The sequence below is a fragment of the Castanea sativa genome, chromosome 4, assembly GCF_040712315.1.
Source record: "Castanea sativa cultivar Marrone di Chiusa Pesio chromosome 4, ASM4071231v1".
Lineage (NCBI taxonomy): Eukaryota > Viridiplantae > Streptophyta > Magnoliopsida > Fagales > Fagaceae > Castanea > Castanea sativa.
In genome coordinates, this window is record NC_134016.1 from 13,796,197 (window position 1) to 13,816,230 (window position 20,034).

Sequence of the window (20,034 nt, forward strand, 5' to 3'; positions counted from 1 at the left end):
TATAAGTAAACTATATCATCTTATAAATATTTGAAATCATCGTTTTATTCAAGGCAAAACACCTATTTAGTACTTATATTGTCTATATATTTTCTTTTGTCCTCAAGTTTTCGTTACATTCATTTTGTTTCTTATATCTTAGTACTTGATAGGAGATATGTTTTCCAATTTATGGATATGCATTTTTATAGAAATAGAGATATGGTCTACTAAAATGTGAAACCACAAAAATAAAAAACTCCAAAAGCCATTTTTAGGAGTTGATAAAATCCTTAAATGGAAAAACAAAAAGTTGCTTTTTGTTATGTTATATTATTTGATAACAAACCAACTAATTCAAGCTTGTGCAATTATGAGAATTATGTTCTAATTAAATTCTGTTAAATCTTGATCATAGGCAACAATCCCATGGTGGTGGATGCTAAACAATGCCAGGTGGGCCAATTTGTTTTTAGTCGTAGATTAGATTGTTTGCCTAGAGACTGCAACGTAGAATGCGTAACAAAGTTCAGATTTAGATCTACTGGACTATGCAACGCATCCATATTTTGCACTTGCTACAAGCCTTGCTAAGTCGTTTCTATTTTTTTAGCAGAGCTGTAATATTTATTTCTGAGAGTAAAGGATTATGTAATGCAAAATCTAAATCAATGTTTGGATTTGTGCCCTAAAATCCCATTGTGCGACATTATCTAATAAAAATTAATTTTTTTTATATGTGAGATTACTTCAACATGAATATTTGGATATTATGTTAATGTACAAGAGATGAATAGTACTTGAATTAAGAACAAGGATATGATGTGGGTGCCAAAGATCAAAATCACCAATTCTTTCTAAACTAAAATATCTTAATTCATGGTCAGTGAATAATTTGGGAAATTTGCCTGTACGCATTGTAACATATCAATTAAAAAAATTTAATCTTAATCACGTATTGGTGTAGGTTCAACGTAAAAGACATATAGGACTTGATCACTATTTGTTATATTATGAGTTGTCATATCAATAAGAAAACTCACGACTTCTATTTTCGTAGAATCTCAATCCTAGGAGAGTCATAATCGCTATCGTGAAATGTTGTTTTCTTTGACATATCAGGCGTAAGATCTCATTAATTGTGAAAATAACAGTGTGTTGGAAATCACAAATTGGGAGGAGGGAACACATATTCTCAAAGAGAAATCCATTACATATTTCTCGAGATATTAGCATTCCCTTGAGAAAATAGACTTAATCCTTCAACCACTAGGTATAATTGCATGAAGAAACAATGAATCTAATAATTTCTAGGAGAATATATATTTTATTTTAAGATAAGACTTACAATAAAATCTTAGTATTAAAAACTATATATTTCTTAATTATAATACAAATTAAAACAAAACAAAATATTTTTATTGTTGATATATAACTGACACTTCTAGATATTTTAAGCGCATGTATTCAAGTTTGAATCCAACATCATCTAATTTATAGTTAATGATTCTTTTGATAAATAAATAAATACACACACACACACACACACACACATATGTATATACACAACTTATTTGTTGAAATATCTATTCATTTTGGGAAAAAAATAATTTAGCTTCCTGTATAATTATCGAATTTTAGAGACTTTGGGATGTTGTTTCTAAAACTAAAACTATTCATTTTATGAAAGAATGTTAAGGCTTTAGAAGTTCCCATTTTCTCTTTTTATAGGGAACAATCCCGAAAAAGAAGAAAAAACAACTAAAAACCACTAGCTATCAAATTTTAGTAATATTTAATCAAATGATTTATATGAATTGTGATATAATACCAAAGATATTCGATATTTGATTGATGTAATAACATTTTCGCACAAAAACCTTTAGTGCACATTTTCCCCTAATTAAATACTTGTCATAGTTTTTTATTTTATTTTGAATAATGGAATAGATAGTGTTGTATCAAAAAATTACATTTATAAGAGATACCTATTATTATACTAATAACTATGTTAATATATTGTATAATTTAATTCATTGGCACAATGGTGCACCTTAAGCATGTTGGTCACGCCACAAGTATAACTGTATGTTGGGTTGGGGGGCAAAGGTTGGTGTTTGTGTCTTCAGGAGGGAGCATCACACACATTCACTTAGATTATGCTTAAGTACAATTCTATCTCTGAATATATAAAAGAAAAATTCTTTGAAAAAACACATAAAATATATAATGATACAAATTAAATAATAGTAAATACCAATTAAGAACTTCTATAATAGTCTAACTTCATTTTTATTATAAAAAGAAAAAAAAGTAGAAAAGAGGGCTATTCTTTTTTTTTTTGTTGTTGAATTTTCCTTGATTTCTTAATATTTTACAACAAAACTTTTTCCTTCCCTTCGGTTTTACTCATAATTATTCTAGTATAAACTATATAATTAAGAGCATGTTTAAATTTTGTTATATATTTAAAACCTCATTAGAATATTTTGATACTATATTTCCTTTAAATAATATATGTGATAATTTTATATGCAAATGCAACAACAATAAATGTTATTATACTAACATTGTCATAATTATTAAATTTTATATTTGAACAAAACATTAATGAGAGAATCAAATCTTACAATACTTTAGGGCAAATATCCAAAAGAAACTAAATTCGGAGGCTAAGTTACGGAATGGGAAGGTGTTAGGCACCCATTCCTCCCAGATAGAGTCTGGTCTTCTAGACTCTCATGACCAATGTACCCTTTTATGCATGACCAATGTACCCTTTTATGCATGACATGAATGATATGTTCCACATATGAAGAACTTAATTAAACTAAGTCACATAAGTCTATTTATGAATCCATCCTCTTCTTTTGAGAAAATTCAATTCTGCCTTGTGAAAAAATTTAGTTTGATTTGTAAAAAATTAGATCAGTTTTTGTGAATTTGAAAAACTAGTTTTTGGTGAAAAGAAAAAAAAAATCAGATCTGTTTTATTTAGTAAAACAAAGTCTTTTGGTTAAAAAATATCAGATCTATTTTTGGGAACTAAAAAAATTGATTTTGGGTTTGTATGTAAAACAGATCTAGAAATCTGACACAATTAGCTTGGATATGCATGAAAAACAGATCTGGAAATCTGATTTTCGTAAATCTCGATAGATAAGTTACCTGTCGAGCTGCTGTCGAGCATTGGGCTAAAATCCCCTTTTAAACCTTGTAGATACAATATGTTGGGCTTTAAAATATAGCACTTCTTCACTTGTTTCTTGAACTGTTGTGAAAATTGGTGAAATAATTTGCTTACACAAGGTTAAAGAAAGAGAGAAGAAAATATGACACAAGGAACTTATGTGGTTCGGCAATATGCCTACGTCCACGAGAGGTGACAGAATAAATTTCACTATAACTGTGGAGATTACAATAACAGCTTGAAGACACTTTCTCCCAACCCAAACCCCAAATACACCCTTGGTTCTCTCAAATAAATAGAGAACACCCTATTGTATTTAGACAAATTTGCAAGCTTCCTACAATCCGTAGCTTACATGCTCTCTGAACTCATTTGCTCCACCTCTATTTATAGCTACACTTCAGCCAAAATATCACCATCATGAAACTTATCAAGTCAACAAATATGGCTAGCACTTATTGCCAAAGGAGTCACACATTTCGGCTAGCACAAATTGGTTTGCTCAGGTGTAGTTCCTTGATAATTCATGAATGCCAATGAGTCATACATTTCGGCCATAAAGGTGAAGCATGGCATGTCAAGTGTTCCAACAGAAGAGAACAATGCAAGACTTCTATCAAAGAAGTCAATATATTCGGCCATGAGTCATTGCAACATTAAATGCAACTTCTTGCATTTCTTCACACATGAAATACTTCCTGATGGTTTGTTGGCTAATGCATTTAATGATTTGTTGGCTAATATCAATCCACCAAATTTGACAATTTAAGCCATTCTAACAAATCTCCACCTTGGCTTGAATTGAATCAAGATTCACAAAATAAACTCTTCAATCGCCTCCACCTTTGCCCCTACGAGCTATCACAAGCCACAAACACTGATCAAGTCCAAGCAGTGCTTGAACTTGCTTGTAGGTACTGGCTTCGTCAACATATCAGCTGCATTCTCTAAAGTGTCAATCTTCTCAAGAATAATTTCACCTGTAGCAGTCAACTCCCTTATCTTGTGGAATCTCACATCAATATGCTTAGTCCTAGCATGATAAACCTGATGCTTTGCCAAGTAAATGGCACTTTGACTGTCACAATGCAACTGAACTCCTCCTTGGTTCAAACCAAGCTCTTTGACTAGCCCTTTCAACCACAGTGCTTCCTTTACAGCTTCAGCTACCGCCATGTACTTAGCTTCTGTAGTAGACATGGCTACTAGGGATTGTAGTGTGGATCTCCAACAAATAGTCCCTCTTGACAGTTTGAACACATAACCTGTTGTAGATCTTCTGTCATCTATATTGCCTGCATAGTCTGAATCCACATATCCTACCACTGAATTATCCCCATGTTGCCTCGCAAACAGAATCCCATATTCTGCAATTCCATTCAGGTATCCGAATATATACTTCACTGCATTCCAGTGCTCTCTACCTGGATTTTCCATGTACTTACTGATAGTACTCACTGCATGAGCCAAATCCGGCCTAGTGCAAACCATCGGGTACATTAAACACCCAACTGCATTTGCATATGGAACATTTGACATGTCTTCAATTTCTTTTTCATTCTTCAGGCACTGACTAATAGATAATTTGAAGTGATTCGCCAATGGGGTGTTTACAGGATTAGCATCTTGCATGTTTAATTTTTTAAGAACTTTACTAATATAGTCCTTCTGAGATATCCACAGCTTTCTTGACTCCCTATCCTTGCAAATCTCCATACCCAAAATTTTCTTAGCAGTACCCAAGTCTTTCATGTCAAACTCTTTGTGCAACAAAGCTTTTAACTTGTCAACCTTATACATGCTCTTTGCAACAATTAACATGTCGTCAACATACAGTAACAACAAAATATAAGAACCATCATCAAGCATATTAACATATATGTAGCAATCATACTCACAACGAGTATAATGAATTTGAATCATATAGGAATCAAACCTCTTGTACCATTGTCTGGGAGATTGTTTAAGCCCATAAAGTGACTTTTTCAATCTACAGACAAGATTCTCCATACCAGGTTTCTTGAACCCCTCTGGTTGTCCCATGAAGATTTCTTCCTCTAAATTCCCATGAAGGAATGCCGTCTTCACATCCAGTTGCTCTAATTCCAGATCCTGATGTTCTACCAAAGCCAGCACTACCCTAATAGAAGTATGCCTAACCACAAGTGAGAAAACCTCATCGTAGTCAATCCCATGTCTTTGTGAATATCCCTTTGCTACCAATCTTGCTTTGAACTGTTCTCCTTCCTTTTCTGATACCGCTTCCTTCTTTCTGAACACCCACTTGCAACCTATCGGTTTCTTTCCCTTTGGAAGTTCTGACAACTCCTAAGTCTTGTTCTTATTCAAGGACTCCATCTCCTCCACCATAGCTTCCATCCACTTGTCCCTTTCAGAGCTATCAAAAAAGTGGAAGGATCCCTGCTACTAATTACTAAGCAATAAGAAGTAAGATCCTCGAAACCATAGCTAACTGGTGGTCTTATGTTGTGTTTAGGCCATTCTGATATCATGTTGTGATCTTCTTGATCACTATTGTGAGGTTCCTTCTCTAGCTGAGACTCTACTTCATCTAGCTCCACCTACACCATTGATCTATTGTTGCTATTACTGCTTCCCTTTTCTTGAGACTTTTCTTCCTTTCTGAAGTATTTATCATGGACTTCTCATCAAACACCACATCCCTGCTAATCACTACCTTTTGTGCCACTGGATCCCAAAGCTTGTACCCTTTTACACCTTTCTCGAACCCGAGAAAAATACATTTCTTGGATTTTGAATCAAGCTTTGACCTTTCTTCGATAAGAATATGAACATAGGCTGGACACTCGAATATCCTCATCAATGAGTAATCAACTTATTTCCCTATCCATACCTCTTTAGCAACTTTCCCATCAAGCGTAGCTCTAGGCGATCGGTTAAGAATGTAACAAGCCATGTTCACTGCTTCAGCCCAGAAGACTTTAGGAAGCCCAGCATTCAATCTTATGCATCTAGCTATCTCACCGATTGTTCGGTTAAGTCTCTCAGAAATTCCATTCTGTTAAGGCGTTCTTCATACTGTAAAGTGCCTCTTGATACCGTGCTCTTCACAAAACTTCAAGAACTCCTCATCCTTGTACTCAGTGCCATTATTAGATCTTAGGCACTTGATCTTCCTTCCAGTCTGGTTTTCCACTTCGGCTTTCCACTTCTTGAACTTTGCAAATGCCTCGGACTTGTTCTTCAAGAAGTAAACCCAAACCTTTCTAGAATAATCATCAATGAAACTCATAAAATACCGAGCTCCACCTTTAGAGACCACTTGCACCGGCCCCCAAATATCAGAGTGTACATAATCCAATATACCCTCTGTTTTGTGCGTGGCTATTTTGAATCGCATCCTACACTGCTTTCCCATGACACAGTATTTACAGAAACCTAACTTACATGACTTAACTCCAGCTAACAGATTTCTCTTCTGCAATTCCCTCATACCATTCTCACTCATATGCCTTAGTGACATATGCCACAAGGGTGTATCATCCTGCTCAGATTCAGTCACTACAGCAACTCCATATACAATGGTATTGCCAAATAGCTTGTAGATATTACCTTCTACTTTTTGCCCCTTCATCACAACCATAGTGCCCTTTGACACCTTCATTAACCCATTCTCAGACTTATAGCAATAGCCATTAGAGTCTAGGGTTTCCAATGAAATCAAATTCTTTTTCACCTTTGGAACATGTCGTACCTCTCCTAATGTCCTCACCACATTATCAAACATCTTTATCTTAATTGCCCCTATTCCAACAACTTTGCAAGTAGCATCGTTGCCCATTAGAACAGAACCACAATTAATCAATTTGTAAGTGTCGAACCAATCTCTGTGAGAAGTCATATGGAAAGAACATGTTGAATTCAGAATCCAAGAATCGATTAGCTTGTTGGCATTGGATGAAACAGAAAGCATTTCTCCATCTGAATCTAAATCTATTACCATAACATTTGCAGATCTTGATGACCCTTCGTTGTCTTTGTCCTTGCCTCTTTTCCACTCTGGGCAGTCTCGCTTAAAATGCCCCTTCGTTTGGCATTTATAGCACTTCACTGTCTTGCTTTTGGATTTGGATCTGCTATAGCCCCTAGCAGAATTGTGATCTCTGTCTTTCTTCCTTCCACGTTCTTGATTACCTTTTACCATAAGCCCTTCCCCAGAACTTTCACCCGAATTCTGCTTTCGTTGGTAGTGATCCAACAGGGCTCCTGAGATCTCTTCAAATTCCAAAGTCTCTTTCCCCCAAAGCAGGGTTGTAACCAAGTGTTCATAAGATGTCGGGAGAGAGGAAAAAAGCATCATCACCTTGTTTTCATCATCAAATTTTATATCGATCCGCAACAAGTCACTGATAATTTTTTTGAACGTGTGGATGTCTTAAGCCAAATCCGTACCCTCTGCCATCTTAAGCTCATATAGTTTTCGCTTACCATTAAGTTTATTTGTGAGGGACTTGGACATATGCTGGCTCTCCAACTTCAACCATATAGCCGCAGTAGACACCTCATCCATGACATCGTACATAAGCTCGTCTGCCAGACATAGTCGAATTGTACTGACTGCCTTCATATCGAGTTCTTCCCATTCGTCATCCATCATCGTCTCTAGCTTCTTTGCTTTCCCGTACAAAGCCTTCACCAAACCCTTCTTTGCCATAAACTGAAGTTACCAGTTCCGTCGAACTTAACTACATCTATCTTGGTAATAGAAGCATTGATCTCCATTGAATAAATCAGCCTAGAGCTCTGATACTAATTGTTGTGAAAATTGGTGAAATAATTTGTTTACACAAGGTTAAAGAAAGAGAGAAGAAAATATGACACAAGGAACTTACGTGGTTCGGCAATATGCCTACGTCCACAGGAGGCGACAAAATAAATTTCACTATAACTGTGGAGATTACAATAATAGCTTGAAGACACTTTCTCCCAACCCAAACCCCAAATACACCCTTGGTTCTCTCAAATAAATAGAGAACACCCTATTGTATTTAGACAAATTTGCAAGCTTCCTACAATCCGTAGCTTACATGCTCTCTGAACTCATTTGCTCCACCTCTATTTATAGCTACACTTCAGCCAAAATATCACCATCATGAAACTTATCAAGTCAACAAATATGGCTAGCACTTATTGCCAAAGGAGTCACACATTTCGGCTAGCACAAATTGGTTTGCTCAGGTGTAGTTCCTTGATAATTCATGGATGCCAATGAGTCATACATTTCGGCCATAAAGGTGAAGCATGGCATGTCAAGTGTTCCAACAAAAGAGAACAATGCAAGACTTCTATCAAAGAAGTCAATATATTCGACCATGAGTCATTGCAACATTAAATGCAACTTCTTGCATTTCTTCACGCATGAAATACTTCCTGATGGTTTGTTGGCTAATGCATTTAATGATTTGTTGGCTAATGTCAATCCACCAAATTTGACAATTCAAGCCATTCTAACATGAACAGATTTGGATGCCTTTAACTTTTGACATGAACAATATGTTGCTTGAAGACTTAAACCATCTTAGATCTACCCAATTACATGTAAGGTGTGTTTTGTCAAAGGATTAGCCAATTCTAAATGACATATGTTCATAACAAGTTCCACATATGTCCTAACAGTTTTTTTTTTTTTTTGAAAAAATTCAAATCTACATCTAATTAAGATGTAAATCAGTTTTGATTTTGATAAAGATGTAATGATAAGCAGATTTTGAAACTAAAATAATAGATCATGAGAATAAAGACATCAAAAGCATATTTTAGCAAATAGATATTAACAATTCATGATGGGTATTTAAAAAATTAAACTGAAATAATATTTAAACATGCATTATCAAAATAAAAGACAAAAGAAAAGGGGTAAAGAAGAAACAACCTCTTGCATGTACACACTCTTCTTCTTGAGGGAATATTTTAGGGTTCAAAGAAATTTGTGCAATTATCGTTGAAACCTAAAATACCTTGCTTACTGTTAGGACATAGGTGTTTCATATATTAGGAACATATGTCACTATATTATGTAATTGGCTAATCCTTTGACAAAACGCACTTGTAATTGGGTAGATCTAGGATGTGTTTAATACTTCAAGAAACCTTGTTTCAAGACCAAGTGTTAAAGCCATGCAAGTTTGTCCAAGATTCAAGTGTGAAAAGTGTTGTTCATTAAAGCTCGAGAGTTATCTCGACAACTAGCATTTATAAAGCCTTGAAGAGCTGTTCTAGCCCATGGCTCGACAGTAGCTCGACATATAGGGTATCTGTCGAGATTTATGAAACTCATATTTTCGAGTCTGTTTTTCATCCAATCTGTGATTGTATGTTTGGGATTTCTTTTCTCACAACCCTAGACATATAAAATGATTATTTTAGGGCCATCAAAGGTGGCACAAGTTGCACAAGTGTTGAGCAAAGTTTGTTTAAGAAAATTGTGACCGGAGACCCAGTTTTGCCCTAGTTCATCTTTCTTGTGAAGAAGCTGTTGTGTTTGTACACCGTAGGGTTTTGTGACCAAGAAGCTTCTCGATGTTCATCATGTTATGAACTAAAGAACTTTGCAACTAATAATCCTTCTCTAGTCGGTGATTGAAGTCGCGTATTGGGATCCGTGCAACTGGTTAGTCACATATTGGGAGTCGTGCATTGAAAAGGAGAGATTGTCACTACAGAACAAGTCCAATTGGGTTTTGAGGGTAATGGTTCAACTGTAGGTTGGTATAAGGTACTGGGATTCCATTACTTGTAACCGTTTGTTTTGATAATAGTGGATTCTCGGGAGTGGTGTTCTTAAAATCACCCGGTGGGATTTTTGCCTTATAGGTTTTCCCCATTTGTAAACAAATCACCGTGTCATTTAAGTTCCACTGCATATTTAGTTAATTGGTAATTTTTTTGTGCTGCCATGCTCATTGCATGTAATTAAACCTAACTAATTCACTTGGCTAATTAATTGGTTAATTCATTACAAGGGGTCAATATGTTTTTGGCCTATCACTTACTAAAAAGAAATCCTTAAGGCTAAAACCTCCAGAACGTCTTTAACGTAAGAGAGAGAATAACAGAAAGGAGAGTCAGAAAAAGGGGAACTCAGAGAGCGTAAAAAAGTGTGCGGAATTTTGAGAGGTATCCCCTAATTATAGAGGTTGGAATGGTTAAAAAATAAGCAAAAAACGTATGGGAAAAATCCTAAAAAAAAAGGAGATTTGGATAAGAGTAAGCTGATTTTTCAGATCAGAATCAGTTTTAGTATTTTGATAATTTATTTTTACTCAAAATTCGGATAAAGCTGAAATTTTGAAAACTAAAGGGAAATTGGATTCTCTACAACTCTTCTATAAATAGCCTAGTCCGAATTTTGAGTTCTACTATGCCAAAAGTACCGTGGAACGTGAATCTGAAAGCTGCTACTTAATTAGCACATTTTGAAGTGTTTTCCAACTCTAAAACTGTATTTGGATGAATTTAAGAGTTATTTTCATGATAAACCTCATTCCAAAGTGATAATTAGGATTTTTAAAATAATTATTTTGAATATAATTATCCCAAAAGCCTAATTATCTACAGTCTTCAAATATTATCAGCTTATTCGTTGTAATCCCATACAACAAATCTCACTTCAAGAAAAATACTTAACCAATCACAAAAATTCATTTAATTAATTTTAATCATTAACCAATCATAATTAATTTCAATTAATCACACGTGATTGGCTTCTCCCCATACAATGCATGTAGACTGAAGAGGAATAAAATATAGATGACAGATCAAACTGAGTATGACGACATGAGCATGGTCGGCTAGTAGTCGATGGATACAAGGTGCTCGGACTCACAGGGGACAGATATAGGGCGACACGTGGCAGCCATCTTCTTTGATTGAGCTCCAAGAATCCCTAAATAGAATTAACTTGCGTCTTATGATTAATTATGGAGAATCCCAGTAGGAGAAGAACTCTAATGAGTGAAGGATTCCGTAATATACACCTTGATGCGTAAGTAACGAAGGCCGACTCTACTATAAAAACTCATGAACCCTCAGAATACAAGGTACGCATAATTCACTCAACTCTGGCACTCTAGGGTTGCAAAAAATTCTAACTTAACCTTCGAAGGGTTTTTGGCTGGCACCACACTGGTGCTCTCTGTTAGGTCTTTTCTTTTTGTTTTTCTAGGTGTTGTTTCAGTCTTGTGAGAACGTGCGGCTTATTGGTGATTTTTTGGCATCATCAGTTGGCGCCGTCTGTGAGAAATAGGAGTAATCAGCTGTTGTTTTATCCCTAAAGACAAAAAGTTGCATGGTATTCACTCGTTCGATAGCAATAACCAACAATTAGGGTGACGAACCACACACTACGACCTTGGAGAGACAAGTCTAAACACTCGCAGCAGCGGCCGAACGCCTAACCAAGCAAAATCATGATTTGGAGGAGCAGTTGCGGCAAAAGAATGCACACCTCGGCACACAAGAGGAAGACCAGGAAGAGACAAGCGCTGAGAGAAGGAATCAGGAAGGACCTGAGGGTAGCCATGCTCCGAGCAGACTGAAGAGGCAGGAGACCAACCGGCCATCTATCTCGGACACTCTCCCACCTCACGTAGCCGTTGAGATGCAGATGATAAGGGAAAGGATGGATGTGATGATGAATGCCCTTAAAGGTCGAGTATCCAGTAACCTTGATGACTTGGTCTAGCGAACTGATTCGCCTTTCACAGCGCCCGTCAGTTTGTGCCCCCTTCCCCCAAAGTTTCGCATGCCTCAGGTTGAGAGTTATGATGGGTCCAAGGACCCCTTAGACCACTTGGAATCTTTCAAGACCATAATGCACCTTTAAGGTGTGCCTGATGAAATCATGTGTAGGGCCTTCCCCACTACGCTGAAAGGACCTGCGAGGATATGTTATAGCAGACTGACGCCCAGCTCCATTAGCACTTTTAAGGAGTTAGGCGCTCAATTCGTGTCACACTTTATTGGGGGTCACCGATACAAGAAATCCACTGCATGCCTAATGAGAATCAAGCAAAGGGAGGGCGAGACGATGAGATCGTACATTGCTCGCTTTAACAAAGAAGCTCTCTCAATCGACGAAGCAGACGACAAGATACTCGTAGTAGCCTTCACAAATGGGCTGTGGAAGGGTAAGTTCTTATTTTCCCTATATAAGAATGACCCGAAGACCATGTCAGACGTACTTTACAGGGTGACTAAGTACATGAATTCGGAAGACACTCTGCTGGCCCGGGAAGAAAAGCCTAGAAAAAGGGAAAGACAGGAAGATGCACGATCGGATAAAGGGCGGAAGATGGCTAGAACTGGAGAACGACGAGAGGATTGACGCTCCAAACCACCTGCGGGAAGGTTTACGAGCTTCACCCCGCTTACTGCCCCGATTGACCAAGTATTGATGTAGATTAAGGATGAAGGAGCCCTGACATTCCCCAGTAAGCTGAAGGGAGATCCTAATAAGGGGCCAAGGGACAAGTACTGCCATTTTCATCTTGATCATGGCCACGATACAGCAGACTACTATGACTTAAAACAACAAATAGAAGCTCTTATTAGGCAGGGACGGCTGTAGAGGTTCGTTAGTAAGGAAAGAATGGATCAACCCTAGGAACAGGCCTCCTAACGGGAGAACGAACGTCCCAGACCACCGATAGGAGACATAAGGATGATTGTAGGGGGCACCGCTTCTGCAGGATCATCTAAAAAGGCCCGTAAAACATACCTATGGATGGTTCAAAGCATCCAGTTGACGGGCACCTCACCAAAAATGGCGCGAATTGATAACCTTAGCATTGGGTTTTCGGAAGAGGATGCACGGCACCTTCACCACCCACATGACAACGCGCTTGTCGTTAGCATACAGGCAGGAGACTACAATATGCATCAAGTTTTGGTTGACAATGGAAGCTTGGCTGATATCCTATACTACCCCCATTCCAACAAATGGGGAATAGAAAAGAGCGACTGTTTTCAACAAATGCACCACTCGTTGGCTTCGGAGGGACAAGGGTTTACCCTCTAGGCATTGTCACGTTATCCATAACGATGGGAGTTTACCCCCAGCAGATCACTAAGGATGTGATCTTTCTTGTGGTTGACTACTCATCTGCCTACAATGCTATCCTAGGACGACCTACCCTCAATGCATGGAAGGCTGTAATGTCAACCTACCATTTGATGGTCAAGTTCCTTACTGAATATAGAGTTGGAGTGCTACGCAAAAATTAGGTAGCCGTGCGAGAATGCTACGTGGTCATGATAGAGATGGACGACCACCTATCGACGATGAACATCGAGGAACAGTGGATGGTAGCAGAACCAGTGGAAGAATTAAAAGAAGTACTCCTCGATGACTCTAGGCCCGAACTGACCACAAGGATTGGTACTTTGGCAAGCCAGTCAACACGACAGGCACTCGTGACGTTCTTAAAAATAAATAAGGATGTATTTGCTTGGAGTCACAAAGACATGCCAGGAATCGACCCATCAGTGATAGTCCATAAGTTGAATGTGTCACATTCATTCTCTCCCGTCCAACAGAAAAAGCGAGTGTTCACCCCTGTGCGAGATCTAGCCATAGCCAAGGAAGTACAAAAGTTACTGGAAGCGAATTTCATACGTGAAGTATACTATCCAGACTGGTTGGCAAACGTGGTAATGGTAAAGAAAGCAAACGGAAAGTGGAGAATGTGTGTCAACTTCACAGATCTAAATAAGACCTGCCCTAAGGACAGTTACCCGCTCTCGCGTATTGATACTCTGGTAGACTCCACCACAAGACATAAACTTTTCAGCTTTATGGATGCATTCTCTGGCTACAATCAGATCAAGTTGGATGAAGCAGACCAAGAAAAGACCTAGTTTGTTACAAGTTAGGGGCTTTTTTGCTAATAAGTAATGCTTTTGGGACTCAAGAATGCTGGGGCCACGTATCAAAGGCTAATGAACAGGATGTTCACGCACCAGATTGGCAAGAATATGAAAGTTTATGTGGATGACATGCTAGTGAAAAGCATTCAAGAATCTGACCACTTGAATGACCTCCAAGAGACTTTCAACATTCTTTGGTCTTACAATATGAAACTGAATCCAAGCAAATGCGTGTTCGGAGTAACCGCATGAAAGTTTTTAGGGTTTATGGTGTCCCAAAGGGGTATTGAAGTCAAGCTGGAGAAGGTGAAGGCAATAATGGAGTTAGCTCCCCTAAAGACGGTAAAGGAGGTACAAAGCCTAAATGGCAAGATAGCAGCCCTGAACAGGTTTGTTTCAAGGGCGACAAACAAATGTCTGCCTTTCTTTAGAATGCTAAGGAGATCGTTTGTATGGACGGACAAATGCCAGAGGGCATTTGAAGATTTGAAAACGTATCTCTCTTTTCCGTAGTTACTTAGCCCATCCAAACCGAGGGAAGAGCTGTTTCTATACCTGGTCGTCTCCCCTACGGTCGTCAGCACAACTCTTCTTAGAAAAGAAGACAAGGTACAAAGGCTCGTATACTTTATAAGCCGGGCGTTCAGAGGAGCAAAAGAGAGGTACCCTTAGATGGAAAATTTAGCCTTTACATTGGTTACCGCCGCGCAAAAACTCAAACCATACTTTCAAGCACATGCCATAAATGTCATGACAGACAAGCCCTTACGAAAGGCGATGGATAGCCTCGAAGCTGCGGGATGAATGGCATTATGGGCAGTCGAGCTGAGTGAGTTCGATGTTCAGTACCGACCACGAACTGCTGTAAAGGGACAGGTGATAGTGGATTTCATTGTTGAATTCACCTTCGTGGAGGACCAGGGGGTAAAGGAAGCTCCCATGTGGAGCATCCACACAGACGGATCCTCTAACAAACATGCAGGTGGAGCCGGAGTAGTACTCCATACACCAGAAGGGGAAGTAAATGGTTGAACAAATAACCTCCAAATAGAGATGGTTCAAATCCCAAGGGAAGAGAACCAAGATGCTGACCGACTTGCAAAAGCAGTTTCCGCAGAACCCATTATAGTCCCCTACCAGGTATTATCCTTCGTTCAACTCTCATCACTGATAGATGGTGTTGGCTTACAGGAGGTAAGCAGTGAACATTGTTGGATGACTCCAATAATGATGTACCTGAAGGACTGTAAACTACCAGACGACAAGGAGGCCGCAAGAAAGTTGAAGGTTAAAGCCTCCTGATTCATCCTGATTAAAAACATTCTATACAAAAGGGCTTTCTCTCGACCCTACCTCAAATACCTGGCTTCAGAAGAATCGGATTATGTTATGAGGGAGGTCCATGAAGGGATTTGCGAAAACCACTCGGGGTCAAGGTCTTTAGTGCACAAGCTTTTCAGGGCAAGATACTACTGGCCAATGATGCAGAAGGATGCCAATGCATATGTCAGATCCTGTGACAAGTGCCAACAGTTTAGCAATCTCATAAGGCAGCCAACAAAAGAACTCACCCCCATGATGGCTCCATGGCCGTTCGTATAGTGGGGGTTAGACATCATGGGCCCATTCCCAACAGCGGTAAGGCAGTTGAAGTTCTTAGTGGTTGGTATTGACTACTTCACTAAATGGGTGGAAGTAAAGGCTTTGGCCATTATCGCGGAAAAGAATATCCATAGCTTTGTATGGAGGAATATTATTTGCAAGTATGGTATACCAAGGGTGCTAGTTTCAGACAACGGAAATCAATTCGACAACGACGCATTCAGAGATTTTTGTTTTCAGCTAGGGATCAAGAACCACTACTCATCACCCGCCCACCCACAGGCCAACAGACAAGTTGAAGTCATGACCTGATCCTTGCTCAAAATCATCAAGACTTGGCTGGAGGGGGTAAAGGGCATATGGCCGGATGAATTGCCAAGTGTTTTATAGGCGTATAGGACAATGGCAAGGACACCAACTAGAGAAACTCCGTTCCGATTGGCATATGGGAGCGAGGCTGTCATACCGGTAGAAGTAGGGCTTACAAGCTACCGGGTTAGGAACCATGACGAGAGCAAAAATGATGAAGCCATGTGCTTACAGCTCGATCTTGTGGGCAAAGTCAGGGTAGAAGCAGAGAAAAGATTAGCGTGATACCAAGACCTAATGGCGAAGCATTACAACTCTAAGGTCAGGCACAAGGACTTCTAGGTTGGAGATCTTGTCTTGAGGAAAGTACTCAGTGCCACAAAACATGCCTCTTAGGGGAAGCTAGGACCTAACTGGGAAGGACCATACAGGATTACTTCATGGCATAGGAAGGGAACATACTACCTAAAGACACTAGATGGAAAAAATTTAAGTCACCCGTGGAACACAGAACACCTGAAGAAGTACTTCTAATAAACTATCAATGAAGACGACGACATCACCCTTCTCATTTCCAGTTTATATTTTTTTAGCAGATAATTGTAGTTTTTATATTCCATAGTATTCTTAGTACCTAAGGGGAATTTCCTTTTCTGAACACTATTTTACGCATCCATTATAATAAGAGGAGTTTATTCAGAGCATATGGAATGTTTTTTGCTCATATTCTACTAACATCCACAAAGTGGACGGGTCATCATATGAAGGATGAAATTTATTTGAGTCCATAAAGTGGACGGGGTCATCCTATGAAGGATGAAATTTATTTGAGTCCACAAAGTGGACGAGTTATCTTATGAAGGATGAAATTTATTGAGTCCACAAAGGGGACGGATCATCCTATGAAAGATGAAATTTATTAAAGTCCACAGGGTGGACGGATTGTCCTATATAGGATGAATTTTAACCAAGTCCAAAAAGTGGCCAGATCATTTTATGAAGGATGAAATTTATTTAGTCCATAAACTGGATGGATTGTACTATGAAGGATGAAATTTAGCTAGTCCACATAATGAAGGATAAAAATTAACAAGTCCATAAAGGAAAAAAGTCCTAAAGAGGACGGCCACACATATTGAACACCATAAAGACAGATTCATTAAATAAGAGCATACCTGTCGGCAAAGGAGGTTCCCAGCTCGGCCAGAAGGGTGTCGGAATCATTGTATTCCTTGATGGCCTCGACCTTTGCTTGACAGAGGTTGTCATCATTAGCCTTTATGGCCTCCCTCAGTAACTCCACCTCTTTTTCCAAGTTTTCGCGAACCTACTCGGACAGTTTAAGCTTTTCTTCATGACGAAGCTTCCAGAGTTTCAACTCATCAAGTTCCTCCATCGTTGCCTTTGCCTTTGTACGGATGCACTCCAGCATCTTCTCTTGGGCAAGGCAACGGTCCATCATGCCCTTAGCCATAAGGACCTCCTACACCAATACCAATGAGTAAGTGTGAAGTACTAAAAAACATGACGAAGCATATAGATGACGGGTACCAACCTGAGTAAGGCTGAACAGGCAAGTCTCCCCTATTGCCTCTGTAGCCTGATTGCCCAGGTCCTTATAATCCTCCTCTTTGATAATGGAGGTCACTTGGGCAAGGGCGTACTGCAAGTCTTCTCGGAGCAAGATGAGAGGTTTCTCCTTGACGGGGTCAGGATTGGTCATTAGACCCTTACCTATGCCCAACTTAGAGTTAACTTGAGTATGCCAGGGGTTTGACCAGTAGGTAGCCCCGTCACCACCTTCTGTTTCTTACTATGACGATCAAACTGCTCGGACTGATGCCTCTTAGCAGACGAAATGTTTGAACCTGTCTTGGGGGCTGAATCACTGCCTTGTTTCTTTTTAGCAGCTTGCTGCTTAATGAGGGCCCTTCTCCTGGAATCATCCATTTCTACAAGGAGTAGACGGGTGAAAATGATTGTAAAATACAAAAGCACAAGCAAAGGACTTACATTTTTGCATTCCTGAATTGTATCGACAGGCTACAAAGGTTGGCTCCGGACCGTCATAGTACCAGTGGAGGGTGTCCAAAGTGACAAGCTTTATCCAAGTCCTCTCCGACAACCTGGTTTTCTAAAAAAATTTCTCTAGGAAACCAAATTGCTCAGTGGTAATGGGCGGACGGTTCCGAGCTACAAAGAGTGAATGGTGATAATAACTTCGATATTCAAATTAAACATGCTAAGTAGGATGAGCACATACGAGATGGTGGCATTATACCCCAGGTTTTATCGACGAGTATATAATCCTAGTCGTCGGGGCGACCCATCCATTCATCCCCTTGAGGAAAAAAATATCGACCCTTCCAGTTACGATGGAAATCCGGGGTCTCACACACTAACCTAAGCACTAGACTCCTCGGTGTGAAGCTATACATACCCTTCAATTTGGTAATCTCAGACGGACGGTAACAATGAAAGATCTCCTCCACTGTTAACCATTGTGCATCATCAGACATCACGCCATACAAGACTTCAACACCTAGAAAAAACCCTCTAGGGGTTAGGCGCAATCTGGTTCACGGCCAAACCTAGGTATTGGAGAAGACGACGGTGTAAGGCACTCAAGGGAAATCGTAGGCCCACCTTGAACATCTGCTCGTACACACCAACATCTTCAAGACCTTTGTAATAACATTTCTCGTTCTTAAAGGGTAGACGGATGGGGATATTATCAGGTATCTGATATTTCTGCCTAAGAGTATTGATGGACGAAATAAAGTCATTCACTATCCATAGAGGGAGCATGATGATTTCTCTGAACCCATTAGGACCTATGACGGAGTGGATGGCAGGATCTATGCCGTCTAAATCATCATTTGAGTCATATTCTGACCCGTTCTCACCCTACCCCTCATCCTCCATTGGAGGTGCCCAGGTCTGATTGACCTGACTAGAACACCTCCTTGTAGCCCACTCCCTCGCGGACAAAAGACTGACCACTTGACACTTCACTAGACATTTGACACCTACAAATGACGGATAAAGGAAGCCTAAGACTCTAGATTTACGATGACAACGGACCAACATACGAAACAAAGAAGAAAAATTGACAATAAAGTAAATACTCACAGATTGACGGTGCAATGAAAGCGACGGAAGAGCTGAATAGACGGCAACAGCGACTTCTAAATGCAATGGATCGAGCAAAGTGAATGGTTGCTCTCCTATCAGCCAAAATCTTTCTAAAATGTAAAAATGAAAGGTATGGGTAATATATAGAGGGAGCGACGCAGAATACGAAGGGACGCCTCGATTCAAATGAACAATCAATCAAAATCCGCCACGTGTCCTTGATGCATTTATGATTCTACGATAGTCTGTCAGTCAAAACATACCTATTGAGGGTAAAAAAAACCGTCATTCCATGGGTCCTTATGAATAGATGACGGATCCATGGAATGAGGGGGCAACTGAAGAGGAATAAAATATAGATGACGAATCAAGCTGAGTATGATGACATGAGGATGGTCGACTAGTAGTCGATGGATACAAGGTGCTCGGACGCACAGGGGACGGATATAGGGCGAAACATGGCAGGGCGACACGTGGCAGCCATCTTCTTTGATTGAGCTCCAAGAATTCCTAAATGGAATTAACTTGCGTCTTACAATTAATTATGGAGAATCCCAATAGGAGAAGAACTCTAATGAGTCAAGGATTCCGTAATATACGCCTTGATGCACAAGTAACGAAGGCCGACTCTACTATAAAAACTCATGAACCCTCAGATTACAAGGTACGCATAATTCACTCAACTCTGGCACTCTAGGGTTGCGAAAAATTCTAACTTGACCTTCGGAGGGTTTTTGGCTGGCACCACACCGGTGCTCTCTATTAGGTCTTTTTTTTTTCTAGGTGTTGTTTTAGTCTTGTGAGAACGTGCGGCTTATTGGTGATTTTTCAGCATCATCATAGACCATGCAAACTTGATCATGCAATATCTTTTAATCTGACAGTCTGATTTGGAAATCGGGCATATCGGG

The 20,034-nt window shown here is 39.3% G+C and overlaps 1 protein-coding gene across 1 annotated transcript; it reads left to right on the forward strand.

The window, feature by feature from the left end:
- The first annotated feature begins 12,053 nt into the window (after positions 1-12,053).
- On the forward strand, positions 12,054-12,536 carry LOC142632478 (uncharacterized). Its single transcript, XM_075806871.1, has one exon. The coding sequence runs from the start codon at positions 12,054-12,056 to the stop codon at positions 12,534-12,536; it is 483 nt and encodes a 160-aa protein (XP_075662986.1).
- The last annotated feature ends 7,498 nt before the right edge of the window (positions 12,537-20,034 follow it).

Coding starts and splice junctions, on each gene's coding strand:
- LOC142632478 (XM_075806871.1), top strand. CDS start 12,054: ATGTGTAGGGCCTTCCCCACTACGCTGAAAGGACCTGCGAGGATATGT.